Source organism: Cibotium barometz, chromosome 1 (assembly GCF_041138505.1).
Source record: "Cibotium barometz isolate CiBa-2024 chromosome 1, ASM4113850v1, whole genome shotgun sequence".
In the NCBI taxonomy this organism is placed as follows: Eukaryota; Viridiplantae; Streptophyta; class Polypodiopsida; order Cyatheales; family Cibotiaceae; genus Cibotium; species Cibotium barometz.
Genome location: NC_141046.1, coordinates 30,489,005 through 30,512,799, shown reverse-complemented (window position 1 = coordinate 30,512,799; position 23,795 = coordinate 30,489,005). Strand labels below are relative to the sequence as shown.

Sequence of the window (23,795 nt, the reverse complement as noted above, 5' to 3'; positions counted from 1 at the left end):
TACCCACGAGTTTACACATACGAGATGATTGAGCAGAGACGCATAGAGCACCTACATAGAGGCCACTACAAGAGACTGGTCTCACGACACTAGAGGACATTACGGGCATTTAGACAGAGACACCTCAGGGGGGACCCTCCATTGTCACCTACGGATCGTGGGCTCTCGAGGGACCAGATTATCCACTTGATCCAGGGAGGAGAGGTGGAGGGGCACGATTTCTTCTACTATTATGGTGCACCTGACAAGGGGGCCCAGCCATCATGAGTACCTATATGGCATGACATGCTTCTCATGATGTACGCTTATAGCATGCTACATAGCTTTTTGATTTTCATTTCAATTTCAGTTCTAGTTTCACACATTTCAGTTTCATTATGCTTTCCGATGAGGCTCTCGAGCGCATCGACTTATGTATTCATGTATGTTCGACATGTGTCTCATGGACCCGTTATGGTCCTTCGAAGACAATAATAAAATTTCATTTCAATTCTCTCTCTCTCTCTCTCTCTCTCTCTAAACTCAAAATAGTGCTATGGCATCTAGATAGTTTGGTGTGTGTTGGAACATAAATTTTCTCTAATAAATTTTATTAAGGTTACAGTTGGGAGCAATCCCACTCACTCCCACCATCATATTGATTAAATAATTGTACTCATGAATGTATGTAAAAGAATGTAATGTGGATGTGTATACGAAAGAATGTGATGTAATGAAAAGAGATGTCAATTATGGAATTGAGAAAATAGATTTACTATATTTTATTGATTTTTAATTAATCTAAAAATTATAATGCCAATAAGGCCAAGGCAAGCCAAAAACGTAGTGTAGAGACATGGTAGCTCTACAGTTGGGAGCAATCCCACTCACTCCCACCATCATATTGATTAAATAATTGTATTCATCAACAATTATGGATTTGAAAAAATAGATTTACTATATTTTATTGATTTTTAATTAATCTAAAAATTAGAATGCCAATAAGGCCAAGGCAAGCCAAAAACGTAGTGTAGAGGCATGGTAGCTCTTTACTTCATGATAGATGTACGCATTTCACATAAATTATAAGTATGCATTAGGGCAGGTGCTTGTGTATCATCCCTTGTGGTCCTTCGAATCCCTTAAATTTCATAGGTGGGTAGAGTGTGGCCCTTATTTTGTGGCGAGTGCTGTGGTGAAGATTATAAGTGATCTTTTCATCTCTAGAGGAGTTCCCCCTTGAGGGGCCTTCACAAATCTATATCGTGATGGTTATGGGCTTGATGCAAGCTCTTTTTTTACTTAGGAATTAAGGGGGTTATTGATTTTCTATCACATATGGCCATGTTGAAGCTGGTTCGGCATTAAAATTTAGTTTTCTTATTGTATATCATTGTTGACATTGATTTTCTTATTGTATAGCACATAGTTGAAGTTGATTCAATTTAGCATTAAAACTTAGTTTTCTTAATTTATAGCATTGTTGAAGTTGGCTTTCTTTTATTGCATGACATTGTTGAAGTTGATTCAATTCAGCATTAAATTTGCTATGGTTTGAGAGCTCCCACTATGAAAAATGTTTTTACATTAAGCCATATTATGGTATGAACACTAATAAATACAACAAAGTAGGATGTATTAAAAAGGATGTACGTTATCTTTATAAATAAAAATAATGCATGGTGAGATTCTCATCAAAGTGTCATTCTCAATGTTACAGTATTACCAATATACATAATAGCATTATGATAGTAAATGGCTCTCAATTTTGGCCAGGTGGCTTGCACTATATGGACCTTATTTTTTGTACACAAATAGTGTGAATTGTTGATAAACATTAATATGAGCAAAGTCTTTGACTACTAATTTGTTGGATAGCTCCATATAATCATTAGTTTCACATTTGTTTACTTTTGTGCATGTGAGTGCAAATAAACATATAATCAAGACCATGTCCTTTTGGGTTCCATGAGCAAATAAGTTTATAATTAAGACCACATCCTTGTGCTTTTGGTAGCTCACAAGCATGATACCTACTTTTAAGTAAATAAACTCAAGTAGTAGATGCTCATGTATAAATTCATCTTAAATTGTAAGCTCATATATAAATTCATCGAGAATTGTGTAAGGACAACCAAGCCATGAGTATATGCAACCTCAAAGGCTTTTAATAGTGTGAGAAACGCTTCTAATAGTGTGAAGGGATTTGAGGATCTATAAACAATGTCAAATTTTAATTTCATGTCATAAGAACCAAACAATGGGAATCGACCCCTTATGACATGAAGTGAAAGGGATGTAGCAATGAAAATCGAGAGCTCAAGTTTTCAAATCTAGCTATTCTTCACTATTTTTGAGTTAAAGTTCTTCGATATTAACAAGATAAGAAATCTCCTTCAAAAAGCCTATAAGAGAGAGAGAGAGAGAGAGAGAGAGAGAGAGAGAGAGAGAGAGAGAGAGAGAGAGAGAGAGAGAGAGAGAGAGAGAGAGAGAGAGAGTTGCTTTAGGGTCGAATTGGAGCCTACAAGCATATAGACTTTATTATTCTTTTCAAAAGTGATGTGAGAAGATTTTATGTGCTACTTTATAATAAAAAATCTTTTAGTAAGTCCCAATAACAAAGATATCTCCCTAGTAATTTCTAAAGTGGAGTTTGGGAATGGGATTTGTTTAAGATGCAATCGGCACATGGAGTCTATCCCCCATCTTTTCATTACATGTTTTCAAGATGCAATAGGCACATCCCATCTTTTCATTACATGTGTTCAAGATGCAACAGTCACATCCCATCTTTTCATTACATGTGTTCAAGATGCAATAGGCACATGGAATCTATCCCCCATCTTTTCATTACATGTGTTGACAACAAAGATACTCTTGAACTCCTACATAGGTGCATAAAACTTGCCCACCCTCAGTCTCTTTCATGGAAAGAAATTCTTTTGGGGGGAAAGGGAAGAGGATACTCTACTACTCTTCGGAATGGAATTAGATCTACTTATTTGTGGGCTGTATGGATTCACAGGAATAATATTATTTTTTCAAAATAAAAAACTAATTTGATTCGTAGTCTGAGCTTGTTTCTAGATATGCGACTCAGGAATGCTTTACAAGTATCCAGGAAGAAGTTGTCCCCTAACATTGTTAGACTTGAGTCAATCTTTAAGACAAAGATAGATTTGGACCTGATCAACCCTTAGCATGATTACTCTAAAGTTTTGAAGAATCTAAAATCTAGAAAGAGACAGGAGCTTGTTGTCGCTCTTCGAGAGACATAGAGAGCTGAGCAACTATATTTTGGAACTACGAGAATTTCAAACTCGTTTATTGGGGTCTAAGAGATGTAATGTTGTCAGCTTATAACAATTACTAGGGAGATATCCTTGTTATTGGGACTTACTAAATGATTTTTCTTATAAAGTAGCACATAAAAATCTTATCACATCACTTTTGTTTAAAAAACATTATAAAAACTAGAAAAGAATAATAAAGTCTTATATACTTATAGGCTCCTATTCAACCCTAAAGCAACTCTCTCTCTCTCTCTCTCTCTCTCTATGTGATAGGATTTTTGAAGAAGATTTCTTATCTTGTTAATATCAAAGAACTTTAAGTCAAAAAAGGTTTTTAAAATAGTGGAGAAAAGCTACATTTGAAAACTTGAGCTCTCAATTTTCATTGTTACATCCGTTTCACTTCACATCATAAGGGGTCGATTTCCATTGTTTGGTTCTTAAATTTGACATTGTTTGTAGATCCTCAAATCCCTTCACACTATGACAAGCCTTTCACACACTATTAAAAGCCTTTGAGGTTGCATTTACTCATGGCTTGGTTGTCCTTACACACAATTTAAGATGAATTTATATATGAGCTTACAATTTAAGATGAATTTATACCTGAGCATCTAAACTCCTTGAGTTTATTTGTAGGTATCATGCTTGTGAGCTACCAAAAGCACAAGGATGTGGTCTTGATTATAAACTTATTTGCTCACAAAACCCAAAAGGACGTGGTCTTGATTATATGTTTATTTGCACTCACATGCACAAAAGTAAACAAATGTGAAATTGGTAATAGTGTAACATTGATAATATGGAGCTATCCAACAAATTAACAATCAGAGACATTGCTCATATTAATGTTTATCAACAATTCACACTATTTGTGTACAAAAAATAAGATCCATATAGGGCAAGCCACCTGGCCAAAATTGAGAGCCATTTACTATCATAATGCTATTATGTATATTGGTAATAGTGTAACATTGAGAATGACACTTTGATGCGAATCTCACCATGCATTATTTTTATTTATAAACATAACGTACATCCTTTTTAATACATCCTACTTGGTCGTATTTATTAGTGTTCACACCATAATATGGATTAATGTAAAAAAGTTTTTCGTAGTGGGAGCTCTCAAACCATAGCAAAGTTTTTTTAATTAAAAGTATTTTTAAAGGTTACAAAGAAAAACTATTTCATCTTCCATGGTGTCTAGTTGAATCTTGGAAAAGGACATATAGAAAATTTTATAATGCTAAGATGATGATAAAAGCATTAAATTAAATAGCCCAATTTTTTTTAAAAAAACATGGCCAGTCATAAATGAAAGGAATTTTTACTTCAATGAATGAAAAGCTAGGGAAATGTATGGAAAACAGTTAGAGGAAGGAAGGCGCGCCAGCATGGAGTCAAACTGGTAGCTCAGAGCAGCGCATTACGTGCATGCTGGCCCTGTGTTCGTCATTGTAGATGTGTGTGTATGTGTGTACATCTTCAACAACTTTCAAAGTGTAGGCGAAATGGTTTCCAGTTACCACCAGCCATGAGCTGCCCCAAGCTTCACCACCACCACCACCACCACCACCACCACCATCGTCATGACCAAGTTCTCTGTGGCAGCCGTGTCCCATCATCTTCTTACCTCGCCGCTCTAAACCCTAACCCTACCTCGTGCAGACGGCCCAGGGCACCGATCCGTTCTTGCAGCATCAGCAGTCCTCCGTCCACCATCTCTGCCGGCCGCCCTCGCCCTGTCGTCATCCTGCCAGTAAGTCACAGCATTTGATGCCCTCATGGAGTTAGGATCCATAAAACCTAAAGATTGTAGGGGAACAGTTTTTGCTCGTGTGTTGTGTTCATCCAAGGTATTGCTGCGTGGACGACTTGGATGATGTTGAGCACACTCACCTTGCTGTGTATTTTTGCTTGTTAAACTGCATTCTCTCTTGAATGCGTTTTGGGCTACCTGGTTACAGAACATTGCTGCCCATCAGCAGAGGCCCTCTGCAGGCAGGGATGGACAGGCAACCTTGCCCCACAGGTGGGGAATGTTCGGGAGCCAGCCTTAGGCTACTTGCTGCTGTGAAAATTTGCCTGAGACAGTATTAGGTGTGCCATGGAGAAGCATGGAGCTTTGAATGGAAGGGGGGGAGGTAGATTCACCTAGATTGCTCAAACACAGCAATTTCTGAAATGAACAGCTCTCAACAAAATACAGTAGTTCTGGTCCGCACCCCGTTTGCTCATATACAGACAAATGCAGGCGCGGGTGTGGTTGGGTTTGAAGTTCTGGATAATTGGAGGGTCATGCAATTAGCAAGTGCCGGCTAGGGAAGGAGACATAACTTATATAGGGACTTACAGGCTAAGCTTGGGATGGCGTATACCATGAGATCCAGAGCTGGTGCTATTTTTTACACCGAGAGGGATTTGGGCCTCTTATAGTTCTTTCAGCTTCGGCATTAGAGTCGCCTTGATTTGAGGGGAAAGAGCCCAAAGATAGGTTTGCTGAGAACCACCAACATCACTACGCAGCCATAGAGGCTAGGTCATAGAGACGCATGAGAAGTGGAGTGGAGAGGCCTCACTCCAGGATGGGGGATCATCCAAAGACATGATCCGATGGGAGACTGGATTTATCCTCCGTTAGTTATCTTTTTGTTTGTAACTTGGAATTTGTATTCACGACATGGCTGACTTTTATTAGGAGATGAGGAGGGTTTGGTATCTTTTGGACAGGCTCTTACTGCTTCATTTGTGCAACCCTAATCCTCACAAGTACTGTCCTTATCAAACAGGGCTTGTGAATGGCCAACACTCATCTACTCTTTCATAGTTCTCCAGTAGTATGGCACATCGATGATGCATGTGACATGCTGTTCTGCTTATCTTAGAACAATGGGGAGGGAAATCATGCCCGATCGGGTGCGTCTTCGAGTCTACTAACTACATCAAGAACTGCATTGGCTAAAAAGGATTGTTGCTGTTCTTGTCATTGTTAATGTGGGTTGATCTGTCCATAAATGTAGCTTGAGCTCTGTCTGCACTTTTAATTGGTTTAAGAAACAGCACCTGGAAAAGCACTTGTCAAATTGGGAGCTTGAATATCTGCAGTACTGTGGGAGATATACGTAGTACTAAAAGATAGGAGCATTGTTGACCGAACATATAGAACATAAGGAGCAGGCCCCACAACATATGATTTGGGCCCCAGCATGCATTAAGTGAGTATGCCCCAGTCAAAGGTGGGCAGCGGAAAGCGTGAGACATCGGCACAGAGAGAGAGAATCTGCATAATGATGAAGAAGCAATGATACAATCAGCCCTGTGCAAGGGGTGGTCCCCGTATGTGTGGGCATGATGAAACTTGTATTGATGGATTTGTAGAGGAATAGCAGATATTTGAAGGCAGCCCACTCTTATGCGGGTTTTCTATCTCCATGCATGCATGGCAGTTCAGTTATTTATGGTTGGTGATCTTCTTCTCCATGATGAGAAACCCCCATGCATGCGACATGCAAGCTTTTCTAGCTACATGTATGCAACATGCAATGCTTTATCCTCTCATGCACCTAAAAATATGGCATGCAAGCTTACTTTTCTCAAAAGTAAATCAAGCAAGCTCACTTTTCTCCAAAGGAAATCATGCAAGTCAGCTAACTCAAAAAGTAAAGCATGCAAAGTAAGCCTTTCTACAATTTTTATCTACTCGAGTTGCTCTTTTCCATGTAGCCACTCATGTTGATCCAAAAAGTCATGCACAAATCGTTCTCCTACCACAATTTTTCATGAGCAACATTCTCCATTCCTTTTCTTCTTCTAGGCGCCTCCTTCTAGACTGATTTCAGCTCTATAAATACTGATTTTCAGCTCCAATTCAGCACACTAATTAGCCTTTGTGCATTTCTCTACCCAGTGCACCTGTTGCAGAGTATTTTCCTAGCCATATTTTAGTGTTTTCTCTCTCTAAAAACACTAAGAAGCTGGCTGAATTCTGATTTTTAGAATAGAAGTTCTCCATTCAAGCTTGCAAAAGAAGAAGACTTTTCCTAAAGATTGAAGCTGTGGAAGAATCATTTTGGTTCCGGTTGTTGCTAATGCTACGCAGGAGAACCCTTGGGAAGTGCAGGGCACTTTCCTAAGGCTTATTTTTCAGCCATGGGGTGGTTGATCTTATTGTAGCTGGGCTACATTTACAGAAAGCTGGGCTTCCATTCTCTTCGGGATTGCTGGGCAATCTTGGAGAGGGTGCTAGGTACCATATTGCTAGCATGTAGGTGGGCTACTTGTGGGCAAATATAGCATTTGTGAATTGTTTTCATGCACGGTTATTTTGGAAAAGACGGTGGTGCATGGCTGGGCTACGCCACCCGTTTCATGTACTTGTGAAACTCCTACTCCCTTAAGGCAATAGAGTTGTGTCATTTCTTTTCAGTATTTCCAAATTGTATAATCAATTGCCATGTACTTTTGACAAGATGTATGGCTGTGTATGTGGGACATGGTAGTGATCAGAGGATGATAATTTTGTCAAGTGTTAAATTTTGTATAACCAGGTGCCTGTTTGTGACAGAAGACATGTAGTTGGTTTCATTGGAAGGTTTGAAGCAGTTCATGGATTTGGATGTTTGCATAGAGAGATAGCACCGACATATCTACATCAACTTCACAACCATACAGATGGGGTGTTGGAAAAAGTGTGCTTGGATGTATGACAAGCATCTCCACATAGTGAGCTTCCCGAGGAGTCCAAGGTCTCATGTGTTGCTTGACTAGGTAGGTGTGGTCTCATATGCATTGTGAAGGTGTGGACAAGTTGCTTGAGTATTGGGCATGTTGACACAATCTTGTATTATGTTTGTGGAACTAGTCTCGGTGGAAATGGGCAGGCCGGAGGGTGGACTAATGGGGACAAGGGTGCTAGTTGGCCATAGTTGGCTACCCTAAACCACCATATATAGGTCCCCTTGGTCTTGTGTTCAAACCAATTCATTCATGAGTGTCATCTGAGGCACACTAGTGAGGAGGTCATCCACCAACTAAAGGGCTTGAGCTTAGCGCAGGTGGGGGGGGGGGGGGGGGGGGGGATGAAATGTCATATTAACGTCTTCAAAAAGGCCAGAATGACCTATGAGACAAAATTCACAATCAAAGGTCCTATACAAGCCGTCTGTGGAACAAGAAAGATGATATAAAGAGGGTACAATCAAATGAGTGATAGCATCCGGGGGGGATGTCATCGGAGAAACTCTCGCATGGGACGCTGTAACACGAGGCCAATCTCATCTGAGGTAAACTGCCTGGTAGGCCTCTGCTGGTGCCTGGCTATGATCAATTGTATCCTCCGGTGCATACGAGATCTCCTGTTGGGTCCTCTAGGCCTCGGACATCTGGCTCCACTAAGCTGTAGCACCCGATCATGTGTCACTCCTTGAGAGGCGACTCGGTGTAGATGCTAAGGGAGTCTGGGGTTGAGCAATGACCTGCAAAGTAATACTGAAATAGTCAGTCAAATGTCTTTGTACTCGTCCTCTGATCATGGGTCCGCTGCTGCATAGAAACGCCTCCCTATGCTGGCATAACTCCAATAAGAAAAGTCCGAGGCATCTCTAGTCAGTGAAGTCCATCACTCTAGAGAAGGGTCCGAAACCCTCTCTGAAGAGAATGAAATCTCCCTCGGATCTCATAGTAGACTGGACAGTGGCATAGATAGTGCTCCTCTATCTCAGGCGCCATGTTGCACAAGCGGCAGATGCGCTCCTCTGCAAGCAGTCTCTGTGGTCCATATCTACCAGTCTCAATCAGTAACTAGTGGGAAGAAGTGCGGATCTGTCCAATAGCACATCTAATGCCATGTGAGAGGTGTGTGTCCATGTATCTCGGGCGAATGATGAGCCCGTCCTCAGTGGTATGGAGAAGATGATCTCTATAGAAAGCCATCTTTGTCCCTAACTCCTGTGTCGGTGTAAGCCACCTCCTCTCAATGTCCAACCTGGTGAGATCCTGTCTGATGACCCTGCTAATCTCCCTATGTGTCAGGGGGAGAGATGGTGCATCCAAAGAATACTGGAAAGGGGGTAATCTGTCCATAGAAAACCCATGTAGCTCAAACCATGTAGACATCTGTGCATACCAGCAAGATCTATCCCCCTCTGCAGGCAGCTGTTTGGAGGACTCAAGTGCCAACTGAGCATACCTATGTTGTGGAAGCTCCCATAGTCCATGTAGATATGATCTGGTAAGTGCCTCTACCACTATAGGTGCCGCACCCATCTCCGCCCGGATAATCTTGTGTGGGACAGATGCCTTACTGTGAGTCATCCTAGCAATCATCATCACAAGCAATCTCTCTAGTGGTCTCCAGCCATCATGAGACTCGCCTGACCATCTGCGGTGGTCAAGACTAGGCCCCCAAATCTGCACACCATATAAGAGTGTCGGGGATACAAGAGTCTCGAAAAGCCATAGCTTCGTTCGAGGCTCCTGAAACTGCACCTGTGAACGCATCCTCTCTAAAGTTCCCAGAGCAACATATCCTCCTGTCAATCTCACCTCAGCGGCTGCCCTCGTAGAGAAAGCTGGGCCAGTAAACAAAATCCCCAAGTATACATAGGAGGAAACATACTCCAACACCTCACCTCTGTAAGAGAACTGTGGAGCTGATCTACTCACCCACTGTGCAGAGGTATTAAAGATCATAACCTTGGTTTTCCCAAGGTTGACTCTGAGAGAGAGAGAGAGAGAGAGAGAGAGAGAGAGAGAGAGAGAGGTCATTAAAACCGCTTGTCTTTCAGCAATATATTTATGGTGTTCATCTTGTTGTAATCACTCTGTTTTCCCACACCTTTTGCAGTACTTGAAATTAAGGTTGCATGTGACCACTCTTTCTAAGGCGATGTGACCACTCTTTTGCAGTGCTTGAAAATAAGGTTGCATGTGACCACTCTTTGTAAGACGATGCACATCATTTTTCTTATTGCAGGGTCTAGGTAACAACTCCAGTGATTACTTTGAATTGATATCTTTTCTCGAAGAGAAAGGCTTCTCTGCCACAGTCGCTCAAGTATCGCGGCCAGACTGGCTTAGGAGCATGCTGTGCTTATTAGATAGAAATTATTGGGCAGGAACGCTCTGTCCTAGGCCTGTATTAGACTGGTATGTGGTGGTAATTGAATTACGTTCTTATGGTTACCTTCTCTTGTCATGAAGTGTTTTGCATGTATGCATGTATGCATGCATGCATGTATGTATGCATGTATGCATGTATGCATGTATGTGTTTTGCATGTATGCATGTATGCATGCATGCATGTATGTAGTCAGCCGCATGCATATGTGCACGCACGCGCGCACACACATTTTTTCCTATCCAAGATGATATTGTTTTTATACAATCAATCAATTTTATGAATGTTGAAAGGTATTTTGAGAGGATGAACAAAGCAATCACAGCAGCAAAAGAAACAGAAGAAGGTGCCTACTTCTAAACCTTATCAATTGCCCATCACTCTAAATTGGAATGCATGCTGTGAGTGCTCAAGTTAACAACAATCGCTTATTGTCCACAGGTGATATGAAAGTGTCGTTGATTGGGCATTCTGCTGGGGGTTGGCTGGCTCGAGTGTACATGTCTGAGTTTGGTATCAATGATATTGCCATGCTTTTGTCTCTTGGAACTCCCCATCTGTAAGATATCTCGCAGCGTACGGCAGCAGTTTAATGTCTGAAAGATATTTTACCAGCATGTGATCCATTTCAGAAGGTGCTGAATTTTTTTTGGCAATGTGCCTAGGCCACCTCCAAAGGGAGTTCCGGGAGTTGTGGACCAAACTAGAGGCCTACTTGATTATGTGAATGAGGTGTGCCCAGGCAATTGCTTAGCACCAGATGTCAAATATATCTGTGTTGCAGGCAGGTACTTGTTATAACCAAATGCCAAGGCTCCATGCAAGGCAATGTGTTTTCATGGATGTGCTTAGCTTGCTTGTTTTGTATAAACAGGTTCTTAAAAGGTGAATGTTTTTTCCCTGCCGAAGTACCAGTGGTTGCTACAACAGGACTAGGTACCATTGTTGCTGCAGATAAGCAGCAATTCAGCACTGTTTCTGAAACAAGAAGCTTGGAAAATGATGGCAAACAAAAAAAAAGGGTGGCAACATTTCAAGCTCGCATGGTGGGGCAGGGCTACAAACAGGTATATACTTTTCCTAATGGGATTTTGTCCACTTACATGTGACTGCTAGGCAATGGCTGATCCTAAACATGCAAGGAATAAGTTTTTCAAGTTAAAATTTTGACGTCCATAGCAAGACTCCTGCCATAAGTTCTTCAAGTTCGACGATACCCAACATGGTGATAGTGGACTTAAAACTTTTTGCATCTGGGATCCTTGGGTTGGTTATGCTTGGGGATAGCATAGTAATGAGCTCATGTCCCTCAATTTTTCCTTTGTTCCTCCAAACTTCTCATTTCTCCACAATTGTACCCCGATTCCCAATTCTTTTATACTGCTCATAATCCCCAATTTCTCACAAAGCAGTCAGTTTCTCCAAATTTTCAAGTTTTAGTGCTCTTGAGATTTTAACCAATTGTTTTCTCTCTATATTTACCCCAACTTTTCCATTTTGTAGAATCCCCAATTTTTCACTTCTTGTTCTACCGTTTTTCAATGGATGGAATTATTGTTTTTTTGAGTTTTTTTTTTAAATTAAGAAAATAATTAATCGACCAATTCTTATCATCAATGGAGGAGTATGTTAAAAGTGAGGTAAAGGAGGAATTTAACTAAGAATACTATTAGTGGCAGAAAGCATTGGCTTAAGAGTTATCACCCCTTAACCCATCCGCCATCTACTCCTCCTGCCTGCTACTACTCCCCTTCTCCCTCTGCCTGCCATATCCCCCTTCTTTGGGCATTTCCCATTCACCGTGCCCTCTCCTCTCTGTTTGCTCACCACCTTCTCTGCCTCTCACCTTCTTCTCCCTTCTCCTGTGCAGATAAGCCCCTCCTCCTGCCTGTCGCACTTCTTTGCCTGCATCAAATACGGAAAAAAAATTACTGTGTTCAAGTTGGCTGCCCCCCCGCCCTTTGATTGGCATTATGGCTTCTCCCCAAGCCAATTATCCTCCACCCCAACTGGCCGGGTGAACAATCCTTTACTCTGAAGATGAGCTTACAATCTTACATGCAGATTTTGGAAAGATTTTCAGGTCTCATTCTTCCCACTCTTGGCTAGGGATTGGATCCTGGCGGCATTGTCCTTTTCCTCTTTGCCCGAGGAAACTTCTCTTCTTCCGATAACGCTCGTACTTTGAGAGGAGTGCAACTTTTGTCCAATCTTTCTGAGGCTCATTGGGCTCCCACGGATCTATTGGAAGTTTTTTTAATGGGAGTCCTCTAGCCAACAGCAGTATAGATGACCGACTGGCAGATTTGGGGCCTCTATAAGCCGAGGCACATTATTGTGTTGATCATCTCATTCCTTTTGGGATAGAGCATAGACTAGGACAGGTGTAGGACTTTTTAGTTAGGAGGATTCCTTTTTAGATGTGCATAAGGCCTCCAAGAATTTGTATAGACATATATACTCTTTTGGATATTATGAATATACTATAGGTTTAGGTGAAAACTTTGTGTTTTTCTCTCTTCTCTCCATTGCTTATACATGGCTGCATCTGTGTGTTCCAATGAAAGGTGCTTAGGGCTGAAAGAAGACACAGAGCTTCCGCACATGTAACAATGCTGGGGATGATGCATGTGATATCAGGTTGTGGACTCAATGGTGGGTACTTAGCTACTTTGACACAGACTGACCAGCATAGATGATGCATGTAATATCAATGTTGTGGATATTTTGACCCAAGGGCTGATATTACTAGACAAAAGCATATTAGTTTTTTAGTGTTGTACCCAACCAACCATGGGTTTTACATCTATAAAACCGCTTACCCAGTTGTGTGAGGTTTTGAAGGTTAGGATAAATGTCTATCCGAGGACTTGCCATGTTTGAGAAAATATAGAAGGAAGTGGATTACTCTTATAGATTCTTTTTTGGAAGCATGTAAAGCCTTCAAAATCAATTCCCAACTAATTTTTGTGAAATGGTGACAGTTACATTGATTGGCCTTGCCAAAGGGTTTTTCCAACTCAAATTGCATCAATACATTGAACCGTGAAACATGCTTTCATGTGGTCATGATCACAAATGACTTCTTCGTGCATTTGTGGTGGTGTGTACATTTGCATGCATGTTGTTTTTGCAATGTGTTTCTTGTATCATTCTTGACCCATGGGAGTTTATTCACACTTACTATGGATGGCATTTGGCTGAAAAAATAATCAATTGCGCAATGCCATACGTGGAATAGTTTTGTGATGAAGTATAAGCTGGTATAGGATGCAGATGTTTTTAACACTGTTGGTTTTCTTTTGTCAGGTCTGTGGGCAAGCAGATGTATGGGGGGATGGAGTGGTACCTGAAGTGTCAGCTCATCTGGATGGTGCTAGGAATATTACTTTGGATGGTGTGTATCATTCCCCGGTGGGAGCGAGATATCCTCATAGGCCATGGTATGGCTCATCTGGAATCTTGGAGCAATGGGTGCATTTCCTAAAATGAGGACTACTGGTCCTCCTGCACTAGGTCAAAACTCCTTGTTTCAGCATCAGCACGAGCAAACATATAAAGTGGAACCATCCATTATTTCATGGTTATTAAATGTGGGGCTTTGAAGGTCTTAGAACAAGTTCAAATAGTTAAGCCCATCATTAAGATACATGTCTACCTTTTGCCAATCTGCCAGATTGTGATTAATCAGTGACAGGCTAAGACAGCAATGCCGAGTCATGTATATATTTGTCTATGCAAGGTGGGTTGTGTTAGATGCTATGGTTGGTGTTTATTGCTAACCAGCATGATATCAAGGACATAATGTAAGTGGAGTTCATCACTTTCTGATCGGGCATTGGTTTCTCTCCAATTATCTCATTTCTTCGTCGATTAAAGTCAGACGCTTTACAATTTATCCTGTCTATGCCATCAAAGAAATTTGGAAAATTGGAATGCCCTTATACTGGCTATCCTAGAATGCTTAGGGTGGGGGTAGTCATTTGAAGTTTCTACTCCTAGAAGAGTCAATATGTTCCATCCTTTTTTGTGATTTTATATAGACTCGTTGAGAATTCCACTTGCTAACCCTTATCATAGCTAAGTTATATTATGTTTAGAGTTAAAGATTAGTTTTTAACAATGTTGATATCAAAAGTACCCTTCTGGAATTTCAAGAGTAATTATCTGTAAGGAGTCAGATGCTCCGATTGTTGAAGACATAATAATCTTCTTATAGACTTCTTATACATGTAGCTAACCATATTGTAGCTATGCTTATCAAGTGCATGAGTGAGTGAGTGAAAAAAAAGACCACATACAAGGTATAGTTAGGAGATGGGAGACCACACCTTAAATTTATAAACATTGGGAAGCATGTCCTTCCCCATTTAGAAAAACATACTTTTGGTATTGAAAGTGCAGTGAATGGGGTTTTTTTTTCAGCATTGCATAATACAAAATTTACACTTACATTGTGCTTTGCTCCAACAAGCTAGAGATGAGTGCCTTCTTTAAGCTAAGCGCTCTCCCAACCACCTCCACCGTTCTTGCTATTGTAGTTTTTTACGTTCTCATCCTACTTGTATGCTCTTCATTGCATAGTTATTATCTTCTTAGTATGTCTTGAAAATAGCGTAAATTATTTTAGTAGTCCATACACGACTTCTTGCTAGGTTAATGCTTGAAATTTGGGGCCCTTGGGTTTGCCTTGTTACAATGAACCAAATGAGAGTACACTCCAACTAGCACCACCTTGATCTAGAGATCTTTCTTGCACATCAACAAACACGGATCCAATCTAATAGTTTTCTTGTAGTTCACAAAAAAGCACACAATTGTAGAACAGCACTTGCTTAGTATGTGCTCTTGAGCATGTTGAGTTGCCTCTTTGTCCAACTACACTTTCTTGAGCTAATTGCTTTTGAAAGGGAGTCACATTAGCATCACTTTCCATGATTCCAGTAAGTTCTTTGAGAAGCGCTCAATACGTATTCTTGAGAAGGTTAAGTTGCCTCCTTCTCCAACTAGATCTTGAGCTACTTCCTTTTGCAAGGGAGTCACATCCTTATCGCTTTTTAATGATGTCACTACGTTTTGCATGCTTGTTACCAACATCTATTGTCACGTTGATAATCTCCATATGCAATAAAAAGTACACCAAAATAAGAGCTTATTCTCTTTGCACCATCCTTGGTACATCAATGTATGTTCATATCAAAAACCTTTTTGCTCTCTATCAAGGAACCATAGTGCTAGTGGTTAGATCATGGAAGTCCCTTTGGAGGGGCTAAAGAGGCCAAGATGTATGCTAATCATTCTTGTTTAATAAACTAAGTATTCCTTCCAAAAGTAAATGGTTAAGGTAGAAAGCTTGAACCACTTTCTTCTCCAATCATACTCAATCACAATCAGTCAAGAACGCAAGTATGCACACTCAACCTACTCCATCCACTTACACAAGCATGCATTCTACAATCAAACAAACAAGAAGGTAAGAGCTCAAGAGAAGAAGAAAGCTTTGCACTTTAGAAATGATAGAATTTTCTCCTTCACATTATCAAAAGTTGTATATATACAAAAGGCTTTGCTCAACCATCCAACTTAAGTGGGTACACAATTCCTATCTCTACCTATGTTTACAAGACTTTGGTTGTGGTGGCTGGCTTTAATTCATCAATAGCCTATGGCCTATATACATAATGTGAATACATCTTAGGCTAGAGGTGGAGATTTTGGGTGTATGAAAAAGAGTTAACAACCCCCCTTGCATAGACCTACTTCTATCCTCGAAAGTCGTGAAAGATGGGTACGTAAATGTGAGGATCTTCAATTCATCTTCACAATGTGAGGATCTTCAATTCATCTTCACAATGTTTGCATTATGTGGAAGTGTTGCAATTGTTGCACTACCTTTAGATGTTAAAGTGGTTTTGCCTTTATTGTTGGTGAATACAAAATTATAGCATGAGAAGATGAACTCTAAAGAGAACATCTCCTATTCTAAATGCCTCCAAAAATTGAATTCTTGTGCAAATAATCTATAAATCTGGCATAGAGTGGGTCCAAGATTGGTGTTGAAGGACCCTACACATGAGATTTATCGTACTTGTGCCATTGCATGGGTACCTTCTCATCTTTGGAATCTTGTAAACATATCTGGATTTTATCAAGGAATTTGATGGCGGCTTGGATGACAATATTTGAGGCATCCTGATATGAGGCAATAAACTGGACTATCATCTTGCACATCAACCTACACATCCACCCATCCACCCTTCGATCGGAAGCATACCAAACGACGATGACTCGAACCTTGGGAAATTTAGAAGAGGAGGATTGGTCTGCTTTTTAGCTTCATACTTCTTCCACCGCATGTGCCTGTGTAGTGGCATGCACATTTCCTCAACAATCTACCAAGGATTTGCATCTAAGAGCAAGATAGAATGGAAAAAATAGAAGATTTTTTAGTAAAAAAATAGCTCTACTTGCGTACCTCATCCAAGACTAGTTTGATCCTCAGTAATGGTGCCATTTATTCATGTTAAAAACCTTCTTGCTCTCTAGCAAGGAACTGTAGTGCTAGTGGTTAGACCACTTGTCTTGGATCATAGTGATAGTGGCTAAAGGACCTTCTTACTCTCTAGTAGGGAACCATAGTGCTAGTGGTTAGATCATGTGTCTTGTATCATGGAAGTTCCTATTGGAGAGGCTAAAGAGGCCAAGAGGTGTGTAAATCCCTCTTGTTTACATCCTTCCTCTACTCTCTAATCAACTAAGTAATTCTTCCAAAAGGCAAAGACTAAGCTAGAAGCTTAAACCACCTTTTTCTCCAATCATGCTCAATCACACTCTCACTCAACCAAGCAAGCATGCACACTCAAGACACCCCATCCACACACACAAGCATGCACCCTACAATCAAGCAAGCAAGAAAGTAAGAGCTCAAGAGAAGAAGAAAGATTTGAACTTGAGACATGATATAAATCCCCCCTTTTCATAATCAAAAGTGGTATATAGAGCTCTCCGGTGAGTGATAACGGAGTAAGGATCTAGAAGACGGGTTATCACACCCACAACTCCAAGGAAGTCAAGGCTACCTCCATGTGTTGTGCTAGCTTATGATCACGTTTCTTAGGTTGCTAGCTTATGATCATGTTTCTTGGGTCGTATGATGAGCCTTACAACCTACCTTGGGTACCCAAATCCCTATGTTCCCTTTATAAAATGCTTAGGCTCATAAAAAATGTTTTAGGACAAATCTGGTTATGTTGTTGATACATAGTGCGAGCTCCCGTTGCTATCTTTTTTAGGACTTGCATAGCTTCATCTTTACCTAGCCTTGGTATACCTGTGTGTAACTAACACAATAGCATTGCCCTAGTCTTAATTGTCCTAGTAGTAACCATGTACCTCTAATAGCTCAATAGATGCCCACCACTATCCCTTGGAGGTTTGGTTGTAATACAACACCCCTTGGAGGGCTTGGTTGTAATACAACTTTATACTTTGTCCTTGGATGCTTGGTTGTAATATAGCAATGTCTCTTAGAGGGCTTGGTTGTAATACAACTTTATATTTTGAGCTCATATAGGCACTTTATTACCAGTTGTCACTCTTGAATGGTTATCTTGGTTGAAGTAACTAGAAGAGTTTGCTTGAGTTGATTGATTTAAAGATTCAGAAAACAATTGATTTGGTAGGCATGGTTATGGAAGAGTATAAGGCTTGATCAAATAGAAACCGTGACTAGTGCATGTATCAAGAAGTGTAGGCACTTCACTAACAATGCCACCATGATGGTGGATGCTAATCATTACTCTAGGTGACTCAAGTCATCACTGTCAAGGTCTTGTAGTAAGGTCATGGCCATGTTAAACTATAAGAGAGGTTCATCCACAAAGCGTCTCATCTCTATCTTTAGCCTCATATTGAGCTCTTTTTTAAGCTTAAGCACTTGCTTATTTTTCTCCCTTTTTTTGTGGATCTAGAATTAGTATGTCTTCAATCTCAAATGGCCATGATAGTGCTTTACCTTTATTCCATTAAAATACTTGTCCATTTACACACCACCCAAGTTCTTGATTCTCACATGATCCATGGGTGTAAGCTCCATGACCCTAAAAGGTTCTAGTCCCTTGTAATTCAACTTGCATTTACCATTTTGTACACTATACAAAATAACCATATCTCTTTTGTTAATTTTTTTTGTCAAACCATTGCTTTCACCTTACTTTCTCAATAAGCATTCCATGATTAGCTCTATGTCTTGTCTCATCAATCTTATCAAGGGTCACTAATCTTTACGATAAAGTATTACCATTTAGCCATTCCTAAATAGCAACACCTAGACTCCATTGGCATGACTACTTCTAGCCCAAAGGCCAAATTAAAAGGAGTGGTGTTTGTGGAAAAACTTGTAAGCTATTTGATAAGCCCATAGTGCAAGTATAAATGTGAGCTTATGCTCCCTGCCACTTTGATTGGCTTCAATATTGTTGGTAAGAATAGATAATGTCTTGTTGGTGATCTCTACTTGACCATTGTCTTGAGGATTGTAAGCAATAAATTACTAAGAATTACGTAATTTATATGTAAGTAATAACCTGCCCACTTCATTATTAATAAAATGTGAACGTCACTAATAACTAGTTCAAGTGAACACCTGAACCGAGTAATGATATTCTCATATAAACATTTAATAGTGGTTCCCACACAAGCCTTTTGGTCATGTAGTATGTGGCAATAATGATATATTGCAAATGTTGTTGCCACAATGATATGTTTCACCTAAGTTCCTTTGTGTGATAGGTTAAAAAAGACCAACAAAGTTGATACTCCTCTTTTCAAAGGGTTTCTAGAAGCAAATATTTGGCATTCACTCATCACATGGCTTAAAAAACTCACCTAAGTCACCAAATAAAGTCGGCCACCATAGCTATCTTGCATTACTTTCCAAGCCATGGTTTTAGTAATAGAATGTCCACATGCTCATGCTACCCCATCATGTGGATGTTTTAGGATGGAGTTCAAGATGAAGAGGAATTCATCCTCTCAAGTTGTGTGCCTTTGCCATCCATCCCTCCCTCTTTATACATATGACGTACTATCAATTGATAAGGTGTGGCTTCCTTAAAGAGTCATCTAACCCTATCTTTATTGATTGAAGTCCATGTAAGACAAATGATGAACAATTTTCTCGCCCAATTCTGGTACCAACTGAACTTAAAACAATAGAGGAGGTTATCGTCCACTCGAATTAGCAACTTTCTATTAGTTATTTAGGATAGATGATCATCATGAACATGATGTGATCCCTTCTGGGAGACAACTGTCCTTAATTCCATAAGAATTAAAAAACCATCATGTAATCCATTTGGTTTCATAGTATTTGTACACACCAAATACAATAAAGCTTAGTGATCCATGAAAAATATAAACTTGTTAGCCAAAAGGTAAGCCAAAATTTCTTTATAGCATAAACCATGCCTAACCCTTCTCTTTATGTGGTGGTATAGTTGATTTTCAATACAATCAATTATAACTACTAGCAAAGTAGATAGAGCAGATACACTTAATTATAACTACTAGAAAAGTAGATATCTATCTTGTGCTCTCCAGGTTGCATGAGAATGCACCCAACTTCAAAGCTCAAAGCATCCACATAGACATGAAAATTCAAATCCCATTTGCGGTGCTTATAAAATTGGTGCATTTTCCAATGCATGTTTAAGTTTGTCATAGGCTTGTTGACACTCTTCAATCCACTCAAACACAATCATTAATTGATATAAGAGTCGTGCTCAGTTAGCATAAAATATTACGAATGTTTTTTAATATCCAACATGTCCCATGATACATTAAACTCCTTTCTAGTTAGTTAGTGGTGGCAACTCCAATCATCCCCCAAAAATGATTCAAACTCTCTTCTGATTCTTCTGCTTGGGGTGATGGGAGTTTTATATTTTTCATTCGCATCATTAGAGTTATATGTCTTCTTTGTTGCTCTGAGTTATTGTAAAAGTAATCCGACATCCTGGTTTGCCTTAACTGGTAGCATGTTTAATGCTAAGGGTAGGGCTGCTTTTGCTTTGCTAGTGATGATGTGTAGTAGATCTTTACATGCCCAAATCACTAGATAGCATGTCCTAGATATATATAAAGAAATACATTAGACAGTGTAAATGATGCTTGCCTTTACTAGTGATGATGTGTGGTAGATCATTACATGCTCAAATCACTAGATAGCATGTGCTAGATATATATAAAGAAACGAGGTGATTAAAGGAGATGATGATTGTTGAAATCTATGTATATAGGTGTGAAGAAAGTTGGATTGAATTTGATACTAGTGTTTCCCTTAGCTTTCATCAAGACGACTAACAAAAGGATGGCGTCCATTACTGTAGCCTTGAATCGACTCAATATAGCAATCAAAAGGGTATATAGTGTCTGATATGATCTTAAGCCATAGTACAAGGTATCGGCAGGGTATCTAAGCGTATAGTATTTGTTGATCTCAAGTCTATCGAAATATCGAGCTCAACTCTAGTGCAAATTGGATGACATGCTAGGATGATAGCTCCACACTTATGCCACTGGCATGGTTGGTGAGATCATGGGTGACATGCAGCCCATTATATGATATGGCCACTTTGTTTTACTAGAGTTATGGCATAGTTATAGCGTTAGCTCGTGTAGTTGGGTTCACGCTATGGACTGACCTTATATATTTTAGTAGGAGAATAGTTTCCCACTACGCGTGAGCTTTTCTACCATGCTTTGTACATTTTTAGCATACATCCGCAAGGTCATTCGCATAGCTACAAAATGTGGGATCCTCATTGACTGGCTAGCTGGCAACTGCATGCAGGCCATTGAGATTTCTCTAAAGGAACATTTTGGTAGTGATGTACTCATTAACTACCTTCTATGCCGTAGACACATCTTGCATTGCTTAGGCGATCTCTCCTGCACGTAGACTCTTTTCTAATCTACGTCTCATGTAGGAGATTCTTTGGAATTTAACTTTCATACACAAGTACTAATGAAGCAAGCCTTGAAGAGGTCCCATCTAGAGGGGTTGGTTTTACATCCTCCTGCTCCTTTGCTGCTGCTATTGGTGTAGACAACGCTTTCTTTGGATTTTTTTTGGTTGCATCTTTGTGTCTTGAAGTCGAGCACACCATGCTTGTGTGCAGCAAATGTGCATGCAAATACAGTGCCAACCTCATTGTTCAAAACTGTCTCGCTCTCGTATATGGACTTGTAAAACACCATGAGGTCGGGAAACCAATCCTTGTTTGATTGAGCCCAATCTAAACCCCCGCTGAGTAGGAGGGGCTACCATCCCCCCCATGTCTCCTCCATCCATTTTCTCATGGACTTGTCTTGGTTTGGCTGCTTCATTCAATAAAAGTACAGCCAATTGCCAAGAACTTCTTTGTTGCTGCATTGTCTTGCTTTTGGCATGGCTACCAGCTAGCAAATGGTTGCATGCAATTCCAGCACATAAAAAAAAATGTGAACAGCAACAACACGTCACCTGCTATTATGTTGCTTTGGTGTGTATGCGTGAGAGAGAGAGAGAGAGAGAGAGAGAGAGAGAGAGAGAGAGAGAGAGAGAGAGAGAGAGAGAGAGCCAAACAATAGGATACAAGAAGGAAACCATAAACCTTACCTTTCAGAGAGCTTTGTATTTGTGCATGCAGAGGTTAGGGCGTACGAGCTCCTTAAACTGCAGAGGGTGAGGAGCGCACGACAGATAGGAAAGTAGCGTGCGTTTCAAATCATGGTTAGGTGAGGTGTTGTGGCTTGGCGAGATTCCTAAATCTAAAAATAAGTTTTAGGCCACCATACCTTCCCTAAAAATAAAATTTGACTCTACTTAACCTACCCAAACTCAATTGTTAACCAGGGAAAAAAGTATAGTACAAGTTTGGCCAAAAGTATATACATCCTTTCATGCTTCTACCCTTAAGTAGAAAGGTTATATATGTTATAACCCCACTATGCATGAGAACAGGTTGGCTCTTTATATAGCTCTTTGTACACCAAGTGTACAAAGACACTGCTATGTCTATGAGGGTCAAATATCAATTGAAAAGGTTGAGATATGATAGGTATACAACCCATCATTATACATAAATGGTCAAAAAAATACAAGAGAGATGGATCCCACATGTTTTGAGATATGATGGGTATACGATCCATCATTATACATATATGGTCAAAAACATACAAGAGAGATGGCACTTCGAAATAATCATTGGGAAGATCCCATGGATGAAGAGATGGCTGCCTTGGATAAAAATGAGACATTGAGATATCTAGTGGACAAGTTCAGATATGATGGGTATACAACCCATCATTATGTATATATGGTCAAATCAATACATGTTTTGAGAAGGCACTTGGACATAATCATTGGGAAGATTCCATGGATGAAGAGATGGCTGCATTGGATAAAAATGAGACATTGAGATATCTAATGGATAAGTTGAGATATGATGGGTATACAAACCCATCATTATGTATATATGGTCAAAGCAATACAAGGGATAGATATCACATGTTTTGAGGTGGCACTTGGACATAATCATTGGGAAGATGCCATGGATGAAGAGATGGGTGTATTGGATGAAAATGAGACATTGAGATATCTAGTGGACAAGTTAAAATATGATGGGTATAAAGCCCATCATTATGCATATATGGTCAAAGAAATACAAGAGATAAAGCCCACATGTTTTATGAAGGCACTTGGACATAATCATTGGGAAGATGCCATGGATGAATTGGACGAAAATGAGACATGGTATTTGGTGCCCTTTCCTAAGGAGAAGAAGAAAATTGGATGCAAGTGGATTTACAAAGTAAGGCATAATATTTATATGGGGCTGCAAGTAAGTATAAGGAAAGACTAGTAGCCAATGCACAAACCTATGGCATTGAGTATGAGAAGACTTTCAGCCTAATTGCTAGGATGAGCAATCATTACTATGGCTGCAGTAGCTAAGTGATTTTCTTTACTTCAAATGTATATAAAGAATAATTTTTCCATGGTGACAGGAGGAGATCTACATGGTGCAACCACCATGATATAGGGACGATGCACACCTAAATTTTATTTTCAAGTTGCATAAAGCCTGATATGGCTTGAAGCAAGCATCTAAAGCATGGTCAGACAAGATAGGAGAGTATCTTGCCACTATTGGATTTCATATGTCTATAGCATATTTTTTACTTTATGTGAAAAAGACTGAAATGGGCATTACTCTAGTAGTCATCTATGTTGATGACTTGATTGTCATAGGGAACAATGATGTTAAAATTCATGAGGTGAAGATGCTCCTTAAGAGAAAGTATGAAATGAAATCTTTAGGTGAGTCACGATAAAGGTGATTAGATCATGTGATGGGATT

The 23,795-nt window shown here is 39.9% G+C and overlaps 1 protein-coding gene and 1 pseudogene across 2 annotated transcripts; one reads left to right on the top strand and one right to left on the bottom strand.

Annotated features, from left to right (window-relative positions):
* The first annotated feature begins 4,630 nt into the window (after positions 1-4,630).
* Positions 4,631-14,274, top strand: LOC147641860 (uncharacterized). 2 transcript variants are annotated; one of them, XM_086800430.1, is made up of 8 exons: positions 4,631-5,034; positions 10,249-10,421; positions 10,686-10,738; positions 10,834-10,951; positions 11,058-11,180; positions 11,267-11,459; positions 12,960-13,047; positions 13,702-14,274. In XM_086800430.1, exons 1-8 carry the CDS (start codon positions 4,747-4,749, stop codon positions 13,743-13,745), a joined length of 1,080 nt encoding a protein of 359 aa, XP_086656556.1. In that variant the 5' UTR covers positions 4,631-4,746; the 3' UTR covers positions 13,746-14,274. The 2 variants fall into 2 exon arrangements, with proteins under 2 accessions (XP_086656556.1, XP_086656547.1); XM_086800421.1 differs by lacking the exon at positions 12,960-13,047.
* On the bottom strand, positions 8,771-10,166 carry LOC147641861 (uncharacterized; annotated as a pseudogene).
* Positions 14,275-23,795: the final 9,521 nt, after the last annotated feature.

What these genes read in the sequence shown, in the direction of transcription:
- LOC147641860 (XM_086800421.1), top strand. Translation starts at nt 4,747, where the DNA reads ATGTGTGTACATCTTCAACAACTTTCAAAGTGTAGGCGAAATGGTTTC. An exon ending in GCCCTGTCGTCATCCTGCCA is followed by an intron (nt 5,035 to 10,248) that starts GTAAGTCACAGC and finishes TTCTTATTGCAG; the next exon opens with GGTCTAGGTAACAACTCCAG. An exon ending in AGCAAAAGAAACAGAAGAAG is followed by an intron (nt 10,739 to 10,833) that starts GTGCCTACTTCT and finishes TATTGTCCACAG; the next exon opens with GTGATATGAAAGTGTCGTTG.